The sequence below is a fragment of the Phyllostomus hastatus genome, unplaced genomic scaffold, assembly GCF_019186645.2.
Source record: "Phyllostomus hastatus isolate PE091 unplaced genomic scaffold, TTU_PhHast_1.1 phas_scaffold_12, whole genome shotgun sequence".
NCBI lineage: Eukaryota > Metazoa > Chordata > Mammalia > Chiroptera > Phyllostomidae > Phyllostomus > Phyllostomus hastatus.
This window is the reverse complement of record NW_025334007.1, coordinates 15,753,439-15,766,463: the sequence shown is the minus strand read 5'-3', so window position 1 is coordinate 15,766,463 and position 13,025 is coordinate 15,753,439. Positions and strand designations below refer to the sequence as shown.

Genomic DNA, 13,025 nt, shown 5'->3' with positions numbered 1-13,025 from the left:
GGAGGGCAACTAGGGGGTCAGTCCTGCTGGCGATTCTTGGGATAACCTTACAGAATTCTCATCAGACCTGTCCCACCAAGTAACCAGGAATCTGGGGTCTTTATCCACCAACTCCCATCCGTTTGTGGACAAGGGCTGTCCCTGAAGTGTAGCTTCCTTGCATGCAAGTTGAGAAAATTATTAAAGTGCCAGAAAAATCTCTTGGGCAAAAAAAAGCTAAGGGGTTCAAAGGCTTGAAGTGAGTTGCTGACAGTTCATAGGAGACTTTGCCACTATTTGCAGGTGAACTCAGTGCACCTGCTACACTTAGTTTTTCCACATGCAAATCTTTCTCATGGACACAATTGGTTTCTAAGCAAGGAATTCACCATCTGAGGCCAGTTTTGCCTGGCACACAGGGGCACTGCATGGGTATGCGTTACTGGATGCCCCTGAAGGGGGGACGGAGGCAGGGCAGAGGGCCAGAGGCTGCCACTGGGACTCGGGGCTCTGACCACCTTCAGACTGGGCCCCAGTCCGCTACTGACTCCGCTTCCTCTCTTGCTACTTTCTCTTTTCCATGAGTCACAGAATCCTAGAATGGCAGATACCTTAGAGGTACTCATAGAAGCCCTTTGTAGTTTCCAGAAGGAACCCGGGGCCCAGCAAGGTGAAATGATGTGGCCGATTCTGCCAAGACCCACACACATCCCTGGCACCCCCCAGCTCCCTCCATCACGGCGCTGCCACCTCCTCTTCGTTATTATAATCCTACAGGACTGATTGCCAGCCAGGGACCGAGACTGATCTCTCTGAAGCAGATCTGTGCAACGGATATATTACAAACTGATATGCTCAATGAGCCCAACCGAAATCTTTTCACACTGACAATTTATCTTTCTTAGCAGTCTGTACACTTCCATACTGCAATATAACAATGCCTCCTGAAGGCACGGCCTTTTTTATTCCTTCAAAGAGCTCGCACATCTATTTGTGTCCTTCCATTCAAGAGGCTGTAGGACTTCTTTTTAATTAGACCAGGCTTCGGCAGGCTAATATCTATTGCAAATAAGTAATTACTAGTGGGTGGTTTGGGCTTCTGGTGTTTGAGGCGAGGAGAAAGGCGTGGAGCCGGCTCGCATCGAAATGCTGCTCAGCTACAGGAAATGGACGCAGTGGAGGCCAGTTGTCTGGTAATTTACAGGAACGAAAAGTGAGGTCACCAGCCCAGTCAGGGGCTTTTGTGCCACATTAACTCCCAACCTCTGATTGACCTGCGGCTCCTCTTCCTGTGTTTCTCCTCCCCACATGGAACCTGCAACACGATGGGCGCCCGGGATTTTGCTATTTCGGTTTCCCTTTGGCCGGTATGAGCCGGTGGGCAGCTGATTAGCTTCAAGAGCTTTAGCACACACCAGGCCCGAGTGCCTGGGGTCTCACGCCAAGAATGGAAGGTTTCTGTCAAGGTGGCTCCCGTGGAGACTTCCTCCACTGCGAGCTCCCATTAAACTACAGAGACGGTGTTAAAACCAGGCCACAGGCCGGGGGCTGGGCAGTGAAACTTCCTGGCTTCCACTGACCCTGCCATTCAATGGCATTACTGTTTTACACTATATTCTCAGTTGTGAAATACTCTCTGGCCCTACACCAAAGAAATACCTGTCCTCATCGCCAGGATGTAGCGCCCCGGTGCTCAGAGGCGTCATGTGCAGAGTCCATGCCTAGAGAAACCTCTTTGCACCTTGGACTCATCACGAGGTTCTAGGTATTCTTGAAGAAATGGCTTCTCTATCACTGCAGGTGGAACTGGGCTATTCAAGGCTGTCAGCATTTTGTGGCCAAGACCCCCCATCCCCCGGCTATCTTACCCATCTCAGGTTGGCATCAGGATACACTACCACGATGGCGGTCTGATGACCAGTAGCCTGCATGGCCCCACTCAGCACTGGCCTTCCACTCACTCTCGTAAGGCTCTGCGTTTCAGAAGTGGTTGGGGGTGAGAGCTTTGTTCCAGGTGCCTTCCCGGTCTGGCCTCCTCGCCCTACTCTAAGGAGCGTAGCAAACTTGGAAGTTCCAGTCTAGGCCGTGTGTGCTCCTCGGCTTTCCCATACTTGCCTACCCTTCCCATCAAGTCCCCTCTCCGAGGAACCCCAGATGCAAAGCAGGAGAAAAGCCCTGCCATCACTATAAACCCTATCCAGCATTCAGGGCCTTTCACTCGGCCTTCATCCAAAGAACAAGCCTGGAGAGTTTATATTCAACTCCCCTCCCCTCCTCCCTTGCTCACAAGTAGAAAACTTGAACTTGGGCTGGGGTGGTTGGGGACATCGATACAGAAGTGGAAACAGCACTCACTGCTGACTGGCAAAGCGAAGGAAGAACGGTGTGGTTATCTGTCATCTTTACACATTTCTTTTCATACCGTCCCTCTCCCCACTGCGCGCACTTTCTCACCCCTCTCTCACATTAGATGTTGTCTTCTGGTGAAACCGCAGTGTGTGAGTAATTTTCCTGACTCACTCCCCAAATAGGGACGTTCCCACAGGGGTCAGTGAGCCTGAAAAGCACAGAGTGTAACATCAAGCCAGAGTAGACCCAAAAAGTTCAACCACCCTTTCTCTGTGAGATCTTGGCAAAGTTAATGAGCGTAATCTCAGTTTTCTTACATGAATCAAGGACGTAACTCACAGAGTTGTGTTGTTGCAAGCTTTCTCTTTTGATGGCAGTGGTGGTTTGCTGTTTCGTTTTATATTTGTAACAGCGTATCTCATTCCCCCTGACGTACAGGAGTGCTCGCTACACCAAGGTTCCATTTTATGTGACCTTAGCTTATGTGAATTTGAATAGAGCAATACAAAAATACTAATAGAGTCTTAATGCATGCACGGAACATGAAATACAACAAATTCTACTTAACATTTTTCCTCTAGGGAAAACTGCCCTGAATTATGCAAGTTTTGAATTATGCAATGTCTTCAAGAGCTCATCCCTGGCAAGTCCATGTGACTAAGTCCCTACAATCTGCCAAATAAGTGTGAAGATTTACATAAAGTGTCTTATCCGATCCTTCACCAATTCCACAACATTGGAATCCTTGGGCCCGACTTCAATATGAGATTCCGAAAGGTTAAGTGATTTTCCCCAGTTCACTGGCCATTCGGCTAGGATTCAAATTCAAGTTAGCCTGGTTGCAAAGCTGTTCATTTCCTTCCTCTCTTTCCCATCTTTGCATTCTCCCCAATTTCTCCCCCCCCACACACACACATGCACGTGCGCACACACACACACACACTACCTAGACAAATCTCTATTAAGTGGAGCATCATTTCATTAGTCCCCAAAGTCTGGGGCTGTCTTTCCAATACTGCGATGACCCAACGCACCCTTCACTGGGGTTGTTTTTACACTAGTGGGCAATTTGCTCCTGACTCCACTCCATCCTCACTCCTGCTCCTGTTTGAGAAGGAGTGTCCTGCACTTGTTTTGTCATTGCAAATGCAGCCACAGGAAGCAAACAATGGAAGGCATCAGTGTTCCTGTCTATCGGCGGAGCATAGGATGAGTCATGTAGCCAGTGGAAACACAGGGGAGAAGATGCCCACTAGTCCTGCTTCCTCCCGATGCCACTCCCTCCCTGCCCACCTTGGCTCCCTCTCCCAGATGCCTACATTCACATACGGCTGACACTTGGGGGTAACCTTCTGTAAGTTATCGCTGTGCTACCTCTAACAGTGGGTATCACCTAGCATTCCTCAGGTATCCCGGGGCTGGCAGCTCTACCCTTCTCTTACCTCTCTCCTCACAAAACTCACGTGGTTACTTTGAAGTTTTCGGAGCAACATAAGGGAGAGGAACTTACTCCTCTTTGGAAGCAGTATCAGTTCACTAGGCCAGCGGGTCAACCAACACCCAACCAAGTGGTCCCCGGAGGTCGTTCAGCTCCTGTCCTCATGAAACTTCTGTTAACCAGTACCATGTGTAACTAGTTGGCTCCTGCAGATACCAGCCTTGGAGGCACTGCCACCCGATGGCTGTTTGTGCAAACAGCACCTCTGCACAAGTAGTGTTTACTCTATTAATACACTACCCAGAACCCAAGGAGAGCGTAAGACAGAGAGAGGCGATGGCATGGCAGTGGTGACACTGGGATAGGCCAGGGACTCCGTGCTGCCACTAGCCCTCTGCCAAGGCAATCTGATCTTCCTGGCATGAAACAGATGTCAGCTCTTTAATTAGGCAATAAAAATGGCAACTTGGCCGTGAAACTGGAAGATCAAATTGTACGCCACCGTGGATCTCTGGCATTAGGATTAATTTGACAGTCTATATTTTTTTCTGATGATCCTTTTACCGTGACTGAATGCAGGTGAGAGAAGGAATCAAAAATCAAAGCCGGGATTCTCCTTTCCACCTTTGCTGATTACTTGCTGTGAGAGATTGAGACATGTATTTAACAAGCTTACTCTTCTCTCCCAGAAAATGAGGATGGGGAGGACAGTGATATACTCCATAGCGCTCAACCCAAAGGTTGACTGGAGCTACTGAAGGCTTCTGTTCCATGGGATGGAACCACAAGTCCGCTGCCTGTGACCGACGGGCAGCTTTCATTTCACAGCTGCATTATCAGGGTTAATTACATTCTGTCTTCTAAATTAAATGCAAGGAGATTGTACCATACAGAGCAGAAAAGCTTCTATTCTGCTTTAGCGGTGGTCTGCATGCATAGTGTGCGAAGGATTAAGCATTGGCTCAAGCAGGTATGTGTGCCAGACCATTCCACTTCAAAAAAAAAAAAAAGAAAAATATCTTAGTATTTTCAGGTTGCTCTATGAATTATATTTTGCCTCTTTTCTATTAAAAACAACACTTGGTTGATTACAGTCATTAGTAATTTTTCTCCGCTGTAGAGGACTTCTCTATACGTGTTCATAACCAGTCTTCCTGGATTGGCTGCTAGAGGGATGTCACAAACTCTCGGGGTCAGCCCACTGGCTAGCAATGGGGATATATTTTAGTTAGCAAGTTGCCAGGTGGGAGTGCCTTGTCCATGAGGGATGGCAAGGACATCTGAGCTGTAAGGACAGTTAGACAATCCTTACACAGTGATCCACTCTTCCTTGCTGGAGATAAATACCACGTAGAAAATAGCCCAGCCCTGGGTGGTGTGGCTCATTGGACTGAGTGCTGGCCTGCGAACCAAAGGGTTGCTGGTTTGATTCCCAGGCAGGGCACATGCCTGGGTTGCAGGCCAGGTCCCCAGGAGGAGGCGTGAGAGAGGCAACTACACACTGATGTCACTCTCCCTCTCTTTCTCTCTCCCTTCCTCTGTCTAAAAGTAAATACAATCTTTTAAAAAAAAAACTATTAACAAAAAAAAGAAAGAAAGAAAATGGCCCAGGCCATGAACAACTAGCTTCATGACACAGAAAATGGTATAGGTTTTGAATATAGACAAAACACATTATGGGACTAAAGTAAATAAATTCGTGGCTTCATTTTCCATTTTGAAACTGATCTGAATATATAATTAATAAGAGGCCAACTCAAGGAAACTTGCCTGAGTTCTCAAAAATGCCAAAACAGTATTAAAAGAACAATACTGGAAATGTCAGCATGATGCCGAAACTGAGCAATGAGCTGAATTCCACCATCTACTTGATCTGTTCAAGTATCTGCTGTTTATCTGGTGCCACAAAAACCCAAACCACTTGACTCGCTCCACTTCTTCACGATGTAAAGTCATGAGAATAACAAGCATTCTTCTTGCCCTAAGTAAAAATAAACCAAGAGTAATCTGGGTATCATCAGCTATCAGCTTTAAAAGACCTAAGCTATTTTTTTCCTTTTAGTTTGTTCTCTCTGTCTCTCTTCCTCTCTATCTGCTCTATCCAAGCCTTTATGTATAGCAGGGACTATGAAAAGAATCTGAATTTATATATGGCTTGAATAATGCGTCAATCAGCAGTAACTATGGGGCAGTTACTATATACGCAAAGACTTGTCACTGCCGGCATAGATACAAAAAAACATCACTGAGTCTTCACCCGGCAAGTACCTGTACTTTAGTTGGGTGGATAAAACATGCATACATGAAGCAAACACTAACTTGTATGACACTATAAGTGCATTACAAATTCCAAAGACAGGTAGGACCACTGGGCTCAAAGCTAGAATAGACAGAGAAAGTATCACTCTGGAGATGGAATTTGAGCTATTCCTTGAGAAATGATCTGGAAATGAAGATACAGAAAAGGCAGGAAGAATTTCTATGCTGAGAGAAGAGTATAAGGATTTCTCAACCTTAATACAATGAACATTCAGGGCTTGGACAGTTCTTTGTCATGGGCGTTGTCTTATGCGTTGTTGGACACTCAGCGGTGTGCCTGGCCTCTACCCACGGCGAGCCAGGGGAAAAGCCCCACCCCCCAGTTAGGACAATGAAAAACGTCTTCAGACATTGGGAATGTCCTATCGGGGCAATGTGACCCCCAAATGAGAACTACTGGAGTATACATTGACACCTGGTTTGGGGACGGTTGCTTTCTCAATCTCAGAATGTATGAAACTCAGAATTACTGACGGTCAGCACTGCATAACATTCATCATGGCCGCTGTCCTGTACATTATCAGACGGTTAGCAACATTTGTGACCTCAGCCTACCAGATTCCATTAGCACCTCCCCCTGACTGCGACAACCCAAAATATCTGCAGGCGTTGCCAAGTGTCCCCTGGAGTGCAAAATCACATCTATCTGAGAACGACTGGGATTCTCAGTAGGAATGGATGCAGTTGCCTCAAGGTTAAGCAGAATTGCGTAAACGAAGTACAAGGTTCGTGTTGGAGAAGAGTGGCGTTAAGACCGAATAACTAGGGTGGACACCCGCTGTGCAAGATCTTAGATACCAGAGTTTGTCGTGGGCAGCCAGAGTTGTTCTTAAGCAGGTGTGTTGCAAAATAAAATTGGTGTTTTAAATTTAATCGTGCAGAAGCAAAAGGATAAAGTGCCATGGAGAGAAACTGCATACAGGGGGATCAGTCAGGAAGGGTTATAATAACCAGGTGTAAGTGCTGATGGTCCCGGTTGCAGTGACATCTTTGGAATGGAGACAAGAGAGGAAACCCAAGGGTGCTGTGCAGGGAGAAATGGTGAGACTTTGCAAGAGACTGAATATGGAGATGAAGGCAAGGAAAGAACCAATGATGAAACTAGGGTTGCTAGTGGGAAGATCCCAGTGAGAGAAAATGGGGAAGGAGGGGCATTTCAGGAGTTTGATTTTGCACATGCTAACTGCAGCCCTCCTGGAATTAACACAGGAACGCTGGTGAGAGGTCAGGTCTCAGTGATGAGTTTGGGAGTGCTGGGAAAACAAAACCCTGAAATCTGTATGGCTTCATACAGTACAAACGTATGTCCCATTCAGATTACACTCCACGGAGGAACGGGTGGCCCTGGGCCTTTGTAGGACTCCCGACTCCTTCCATTTTATGGCACTGCCATCTTAAACAGGTGACATCCAAGGTGGCTGCAGAAGGGTTAAGTTCTAAGGACTTCATGGGAGATTTTGGAGGCTTTGATATGGCGTATACTACTTCTATCCACATTCCGCTGGGGGGCCAAATGAAATGGAAACCTTAGTTTGCTGGTGTCCCAGGAAGAGGAAACAGGATTCGTGAGAACTTGGCCAATCTCTCCCATAGGACACGCACATACACACACAAATAAGAAGAAAACTATAGGGGCAGATGAGTTCATTAAGGACATGAAGACTAAGAGTGAAGATTGAAAAAGTTCAAGGAACACAAAAACAATCAGAAGACCCAGCAAAGGATTCAGAGATGTCGTTGCAAAGCTTGGAAGAGAGCCAGACCCGTGCAGAGTTGAGAATGGCAAGACAAGGGGAGGTAAATTTCTGTAAGTGGGCGGGGGGGTGGGGAGGTGTCTGCTCTTGCTAAGACTCTTGCTGTTGTAGACAAAGAAATTCACAAATATTAGAAAAGGACTTCCACATCAATACTCCACCTCGAAACCATCATTAGCTTATTGTTAGCAGCATTCTGAAACTCAAACCCCTCTGCCTGGCCTCCGACGTGCTGGCCTCGGCGATCTGTCCACACCTCACCAGGCACTTCCCAGGGACCCAGCCTGTCCTGGCCATCATTCCCGAGCCCATCCACTCTCTTCCATCTTCATGGCTTTGCTTTTCAGGCCTCTTGCACCCCTCAGAGGCCTGGCTTTTCTCAAGCCCTGAGTCAAATGCTACACCATCCAAGCAATAAAGCCTTTTCTGATTTTCCCTGTCAACATCAACCTCCCCATATTCCATCAGCCTTTTGATCTTTCCCGTACTTGGGCACGAGGGACCATCCGTTTCGTCACCTGACTTTCTCCCTCGATAGACCATGGGTTTCTCAAGCATGAAGCAGGGCCACTGGGATGTACAACCCCGGGAAAAACCAAATGACACTACGGTCTAGGTCAAGGGCTGGCAGACGTTTTTTGTAAAAGGCCACACAGTAAGTATTTTAGGCTTTGCAGGCCATATGGTGTCTGTTACAACCACTCAACTCTGCCATTTTAGTTCAAAAGCATCTGTAGACAATATGTAAATGAATGAGTATGGCTGTGTTCCAATAAAACTTTATTTATAAAACATATGGTGGCCCAGATTTGATCCACAGGCCCTGACGTGCTGCTCCCTGACCTATGTGAATGACACTTGCTGGACCACAGAGTGAATGGGGCTTCCTGGAGGGTGGTCTGGGAAGCCCTAGGAAGAACTAATGTGCATCTCAGTTATCCTTATGTCTTCTCTTCCATCTCCCAGCACTTAGTACAGTGCCTTCCACATAGTAGGCTAGCAATGTTTATTTTTCTAAGTGAGATATGCCTGGGACTCAGTGAATCATAATAGCATTTGGAGAGCTTAATTACCTTTGAAAACTATTTTGCAAGACTATAGTAAAGTAATTCAGAAAGGCATCCTATAAGCCCAAGAATCATAAAAAAGAATGTGACAGGGGAAGATGTGAGCTGAAAACATCTAAGGATTAGCTGCCACACAGAGAGAAGCTGACATCAGAGCTGGGTAAAAGCCACAAAAAGGCATTTCAATCCTGAGAGACTAGCACCAAGGGACATCACACCGTATGTAATAGATGTCTCACAACACCCTCTAAATCCATGTGAATAATGCATTTAATACCAGCACTTCAATGCTGGAAAGAGTCAGAAACCAACCAAAATGATTAAGAGACTGAAAGGATTCATTTATGAGCAGCTATAAAAGAAGCCCAATACGTGCTTGGCCTGCTGATGGCCAGGAAGAGATGGGGAAACGGTTTACGAATGACTGAATGTGGTAGACACCAGGAAGGGGAGGAATGATGGTCAGCTCTATTGGACTCAGCTTTCAGTGTGGACCTATCTCAAGCATTGACAAATTCCTTTCATTATTGGGTCTTAAAACATTTATGGGCTATCTGAATAATATATAACTGGGAACACTGTGATTGGAAATGCTCTATTATTACAAGAGAATAGGATTGCTCCAGAAGAGCAAATACAAGACAGATGATTGCTTATTAAGGAAAGAAACATTCCAGGAATGCTAGGTATGCCGAGAGAATGGAACTGCGCTAATAGTCCACAGTTAAAAATATCAAATGTATGAAATTGTGGATAATGTGATATAGTGTAGAGTTGTTGAAATTAAAGCACGAAAATGGAAAGGTGGCCAGATAGTTTTTTTGTTCCTTCCATCCTTCCATCACTCAACCATTCATGTATCCATCCATCCCTCCGATCTAATGCTTACTAGCTATTTGCCAGGTCCTGCTCTGGTGATGCAAAGAGTAATACTTCCCAGGGCCTGCCCAGAAAAAAAAACTTACAGGTCTAGCGCTGGGATCAGGGAAGCCTGTAGTCTAAAAAGGAACAGCAGATAGTTTCAATAGAAAGTGATAAGGGAGGAAAGCAAGGGGGCCTCTAACCCAGATGGGAGAAAGTACAGAGTTTGGGGAGACTTCTCAGGGGTGCTGGTTTGTGAGCCACGTCCTGAAGGATTCTGAGGAGCCTGTTAATCAGAAAGAATGAGAAGAGCATCCCACGTAAGAAGAGTGATCATTGACGGGGTTGAAGATGACAAGGTGCTGGACCAGTTTGTCACAACTTATGTGGGACCGACAACTAGTTCAGATGGACTGAGACAGTGTAAGGAAGGTGGTAGCCTTAAAAGTAACTGGAATATATTAGGAGTGTGAGTGATTTCTTTTTTTCCTTGTTGATTTTTGTCTCTTCCAATATTTATCCATTAACAAAATCACACTCATATGTAGACAAATTGTAAATATTTCTATAGCACTTACTCTGTTGTGCCAGATACTATTCTAAGCACTTTGCATATATTAAGTGATTTTCTCCATATAATTCTATAAGACAGGTACTATTATCCCACAGACAGATGAGGAAGGGGCCACAGGTAGGTTAACAATTGGCAAAGGTATAGAGACCATCAGGAACAGAGCAGTGTTTCTTATTGGGGCATCTCGCTCTGGAATCTCTGCTTTTATATCCTCTGTGCTGCTACTAACTTTCTAAGTGAAGAAACGATTTTCATAGCATTTATTCCCATAATCCCAGTCTACAAATTGATCTAATAAATAAGCATATAGTCAAATATTTGGGAGGAAGAATTTTCACAGCCCCCCAAAATAAAACTAAACATCACCTAAATGTCCTATAACACAGACTGATTAATCATGGCATGGGCCATTACGCAAGCACTGGAAATTATGGTTTAGAAGAATGTTAAACGACATGGAAAATGCTCACTATAAAGGTCAAAGGGAAATGCAAGACACAAACTGTATAATCCTACTAAAGTGTTTGTGTGTGTTCGGAAAGGAAATTCACTAGCCGGCTAGGATCCAATTCCAATCTTAGCTCGACCACTTATTAACTCTGTGACCCCGGATAATAATTTAACCCCTCTGTAACCCAGTTTCCTCGTCAGAAAATGGGAACAATACAACTGTTGTGATGGTTAGAAAATTAATAGATATAAAGTGTTTAAAATACCAGTTGGCGAGAACTCAGTGTTAGCCACCCCCAAAATAGGAAAACCTATTTAAAAATTAGGACTAGTTAGTACACATTCAGCTGGCAGTTTGATAAGCATCCTTTGTAGTCTGGGGTCCAATATATTCCAACTTCATCTATTTTCCCCCTTATATTTAAAGAAAGAATTGGAAGTTAAATGAGACGAGGAGCACTTTCCATTGCAAGTAAGAAGTATTTGTCTTGAAAGCCTGCTTTATTAAATTACAAGGTGTGCTAAATCCTCCACCAGCCAGGTACCTTCCTTCCCCAAGGCTCAAGCCCTGATGCTTTATTTGGTTCGATGTTCTTGAATTGTGATAGTCTCAAACCATTTAAGAAAAGTGTTTCCATGCCAGTCAGGGTCAACAGGCCAATGAAAATTAAAAATTGGTTTTTGAAGGGCCAAAGACCAGACATAGTTTCTTTCTCATCCACGTTTTGGAATGATCATAATTCTGTCTGTCTTTAAATGTTAAGGGCAAAAACAACAACAAGAAACTGAGCAGTTCCGAGCATGGTGGCCACTCTATTTTACTGTGAAGCTTTGTTTTCATTTCTCTTTTCTGCACTATGGGAATTCTTGCAGTCATCTGTGGACCATTCTCAGGGAGGAGGCTCCACTGAGAGAGGTGGAACCCGGCTCAGGACACTGGCGGGGGTGGGGGGAACCTGTGGTGGTGCGTGCAACTTTCCCAGCTCCGCCCAGCATCTGCAAATGACGTTCTTCTGCTGCTCACAACATTGTGGCGGATACTGGCCAGCAGTATCCATCCCTGCTGCAGATGCTCATCGAAACATGAGAAAAACATACACAGAGACAACCGGGTCCTGTGGGGAAATGGGGACAGAACGGCCACTCTCTCTAGTGGAGAGCACCCCGTCTTTTCACCCAAGCAGGCTTTTATTCTTGAATACAAATACCGTTTGCAAATTACAAGTAGTTCGCTTTGAAAGGCGCTGGCAGATCTCTTGCTGGGATCCTAAGCCAGAGATTTTGGGGGTTTACCATTTCAAAAGACTACAGGACTTAAAAACTTAGTTTTGTTTCCTCCCTGTGCCTTCATATTTTAATTAAAGAGTATCCTCCAGCAAGCAGATCTCACAGGGTCTTTTATATTTTATGTCTCAGGCCTAGATTACCCCGGGGGTCCGCCGACTCTGGTCTGGACTGCAGTGTCCCTGTTATTTCCGCAGGTCTGAGTCAGGCAGAGGAGACAAAAGCAGCTGGGAGACTTGGAATTCTCAAGGACTCAGGCTTTGGCAAAGCTGAGGGGGCAGGGGTTGATGTCGATCACCCCGTCATTTCCACAGCCCCCTGAGTCTCTTCCCTTAGGGCATTCCCACGTGATCGTGTCTGTCTTAGATTCATTCTCTTTCCTAGAGAATCGTTACCCGTCATTGACTGCCAATCATGCAAAGGGAGCCAGGCATTAGAACAGGCAGCGTTCATGCCAGGGAAATAAGTTTTTGTCTCCTTAGCATCTCCTGGTTCGGAGGCCTCTTACTCAGCCATAGTCACAGGCGGTTGCAGATTCCTAAGACCAGGCAGGGCGGACCTCAACACAACATTATGATTACGAACAGGGTTTCTGCACAAGCTTTCACGGCGCCTCTCTCTGTCTCTCGTAGGTCTCCTATGTCAAAGCCATTGACATCTGGATGGCAGTGTGCCTTCTGTTTGTGTTCGCCGCCCTACTGGAGTACGCGGCAGTGAACTTTGTCTCCAGGCAGCACAAGGAGTTCCTGCGGCTCCGAAGACGACAGAAGAGGCAGAATAAGGTACAGTGGAGCCTCAAGCAGACAGTCAGGTTGCACTTGAGGCGGTGGGGCGGACAACGTAATTCAGGAAACAGAGCACATAATGAGCAAGAAGCGAAGCTTCATTTTTGCCCTGACCTGTCCCAGTCTGTTGCATTGCTGCTCAGGCCAGTCCTTTACAATTGGGCC

The 13,025-nt window shown here is 45.9% G+C and overlaps 1 protein-coding gene across 5 annotated transcripts in view; it reads left to right on the top strand.

The window, feature by feature from the left end:
* Nucleotides 1-13,025, top strand: part of GLRA2 (glycine receptor alpha 2) — a 174,608-nt gene that overhangs the window by 123,068 nt on the left and 38,515 nt on the right. For all 5 annotated transcript variants that reach the window (XM_045855991.1, XM_045855987.1, XM_045855989.1 and 2 more), the window contains one exon: nucleotides 12,708-12,857. In XM_045855991.1, the coding sequence (XP_045711947.1) occupies nucleotides 12,708-12,857 (150 nt within the window). The remainder of the gene's footprint in view (nucleotides 1-12,707; nucleotides 12,858-13,025) is intronic.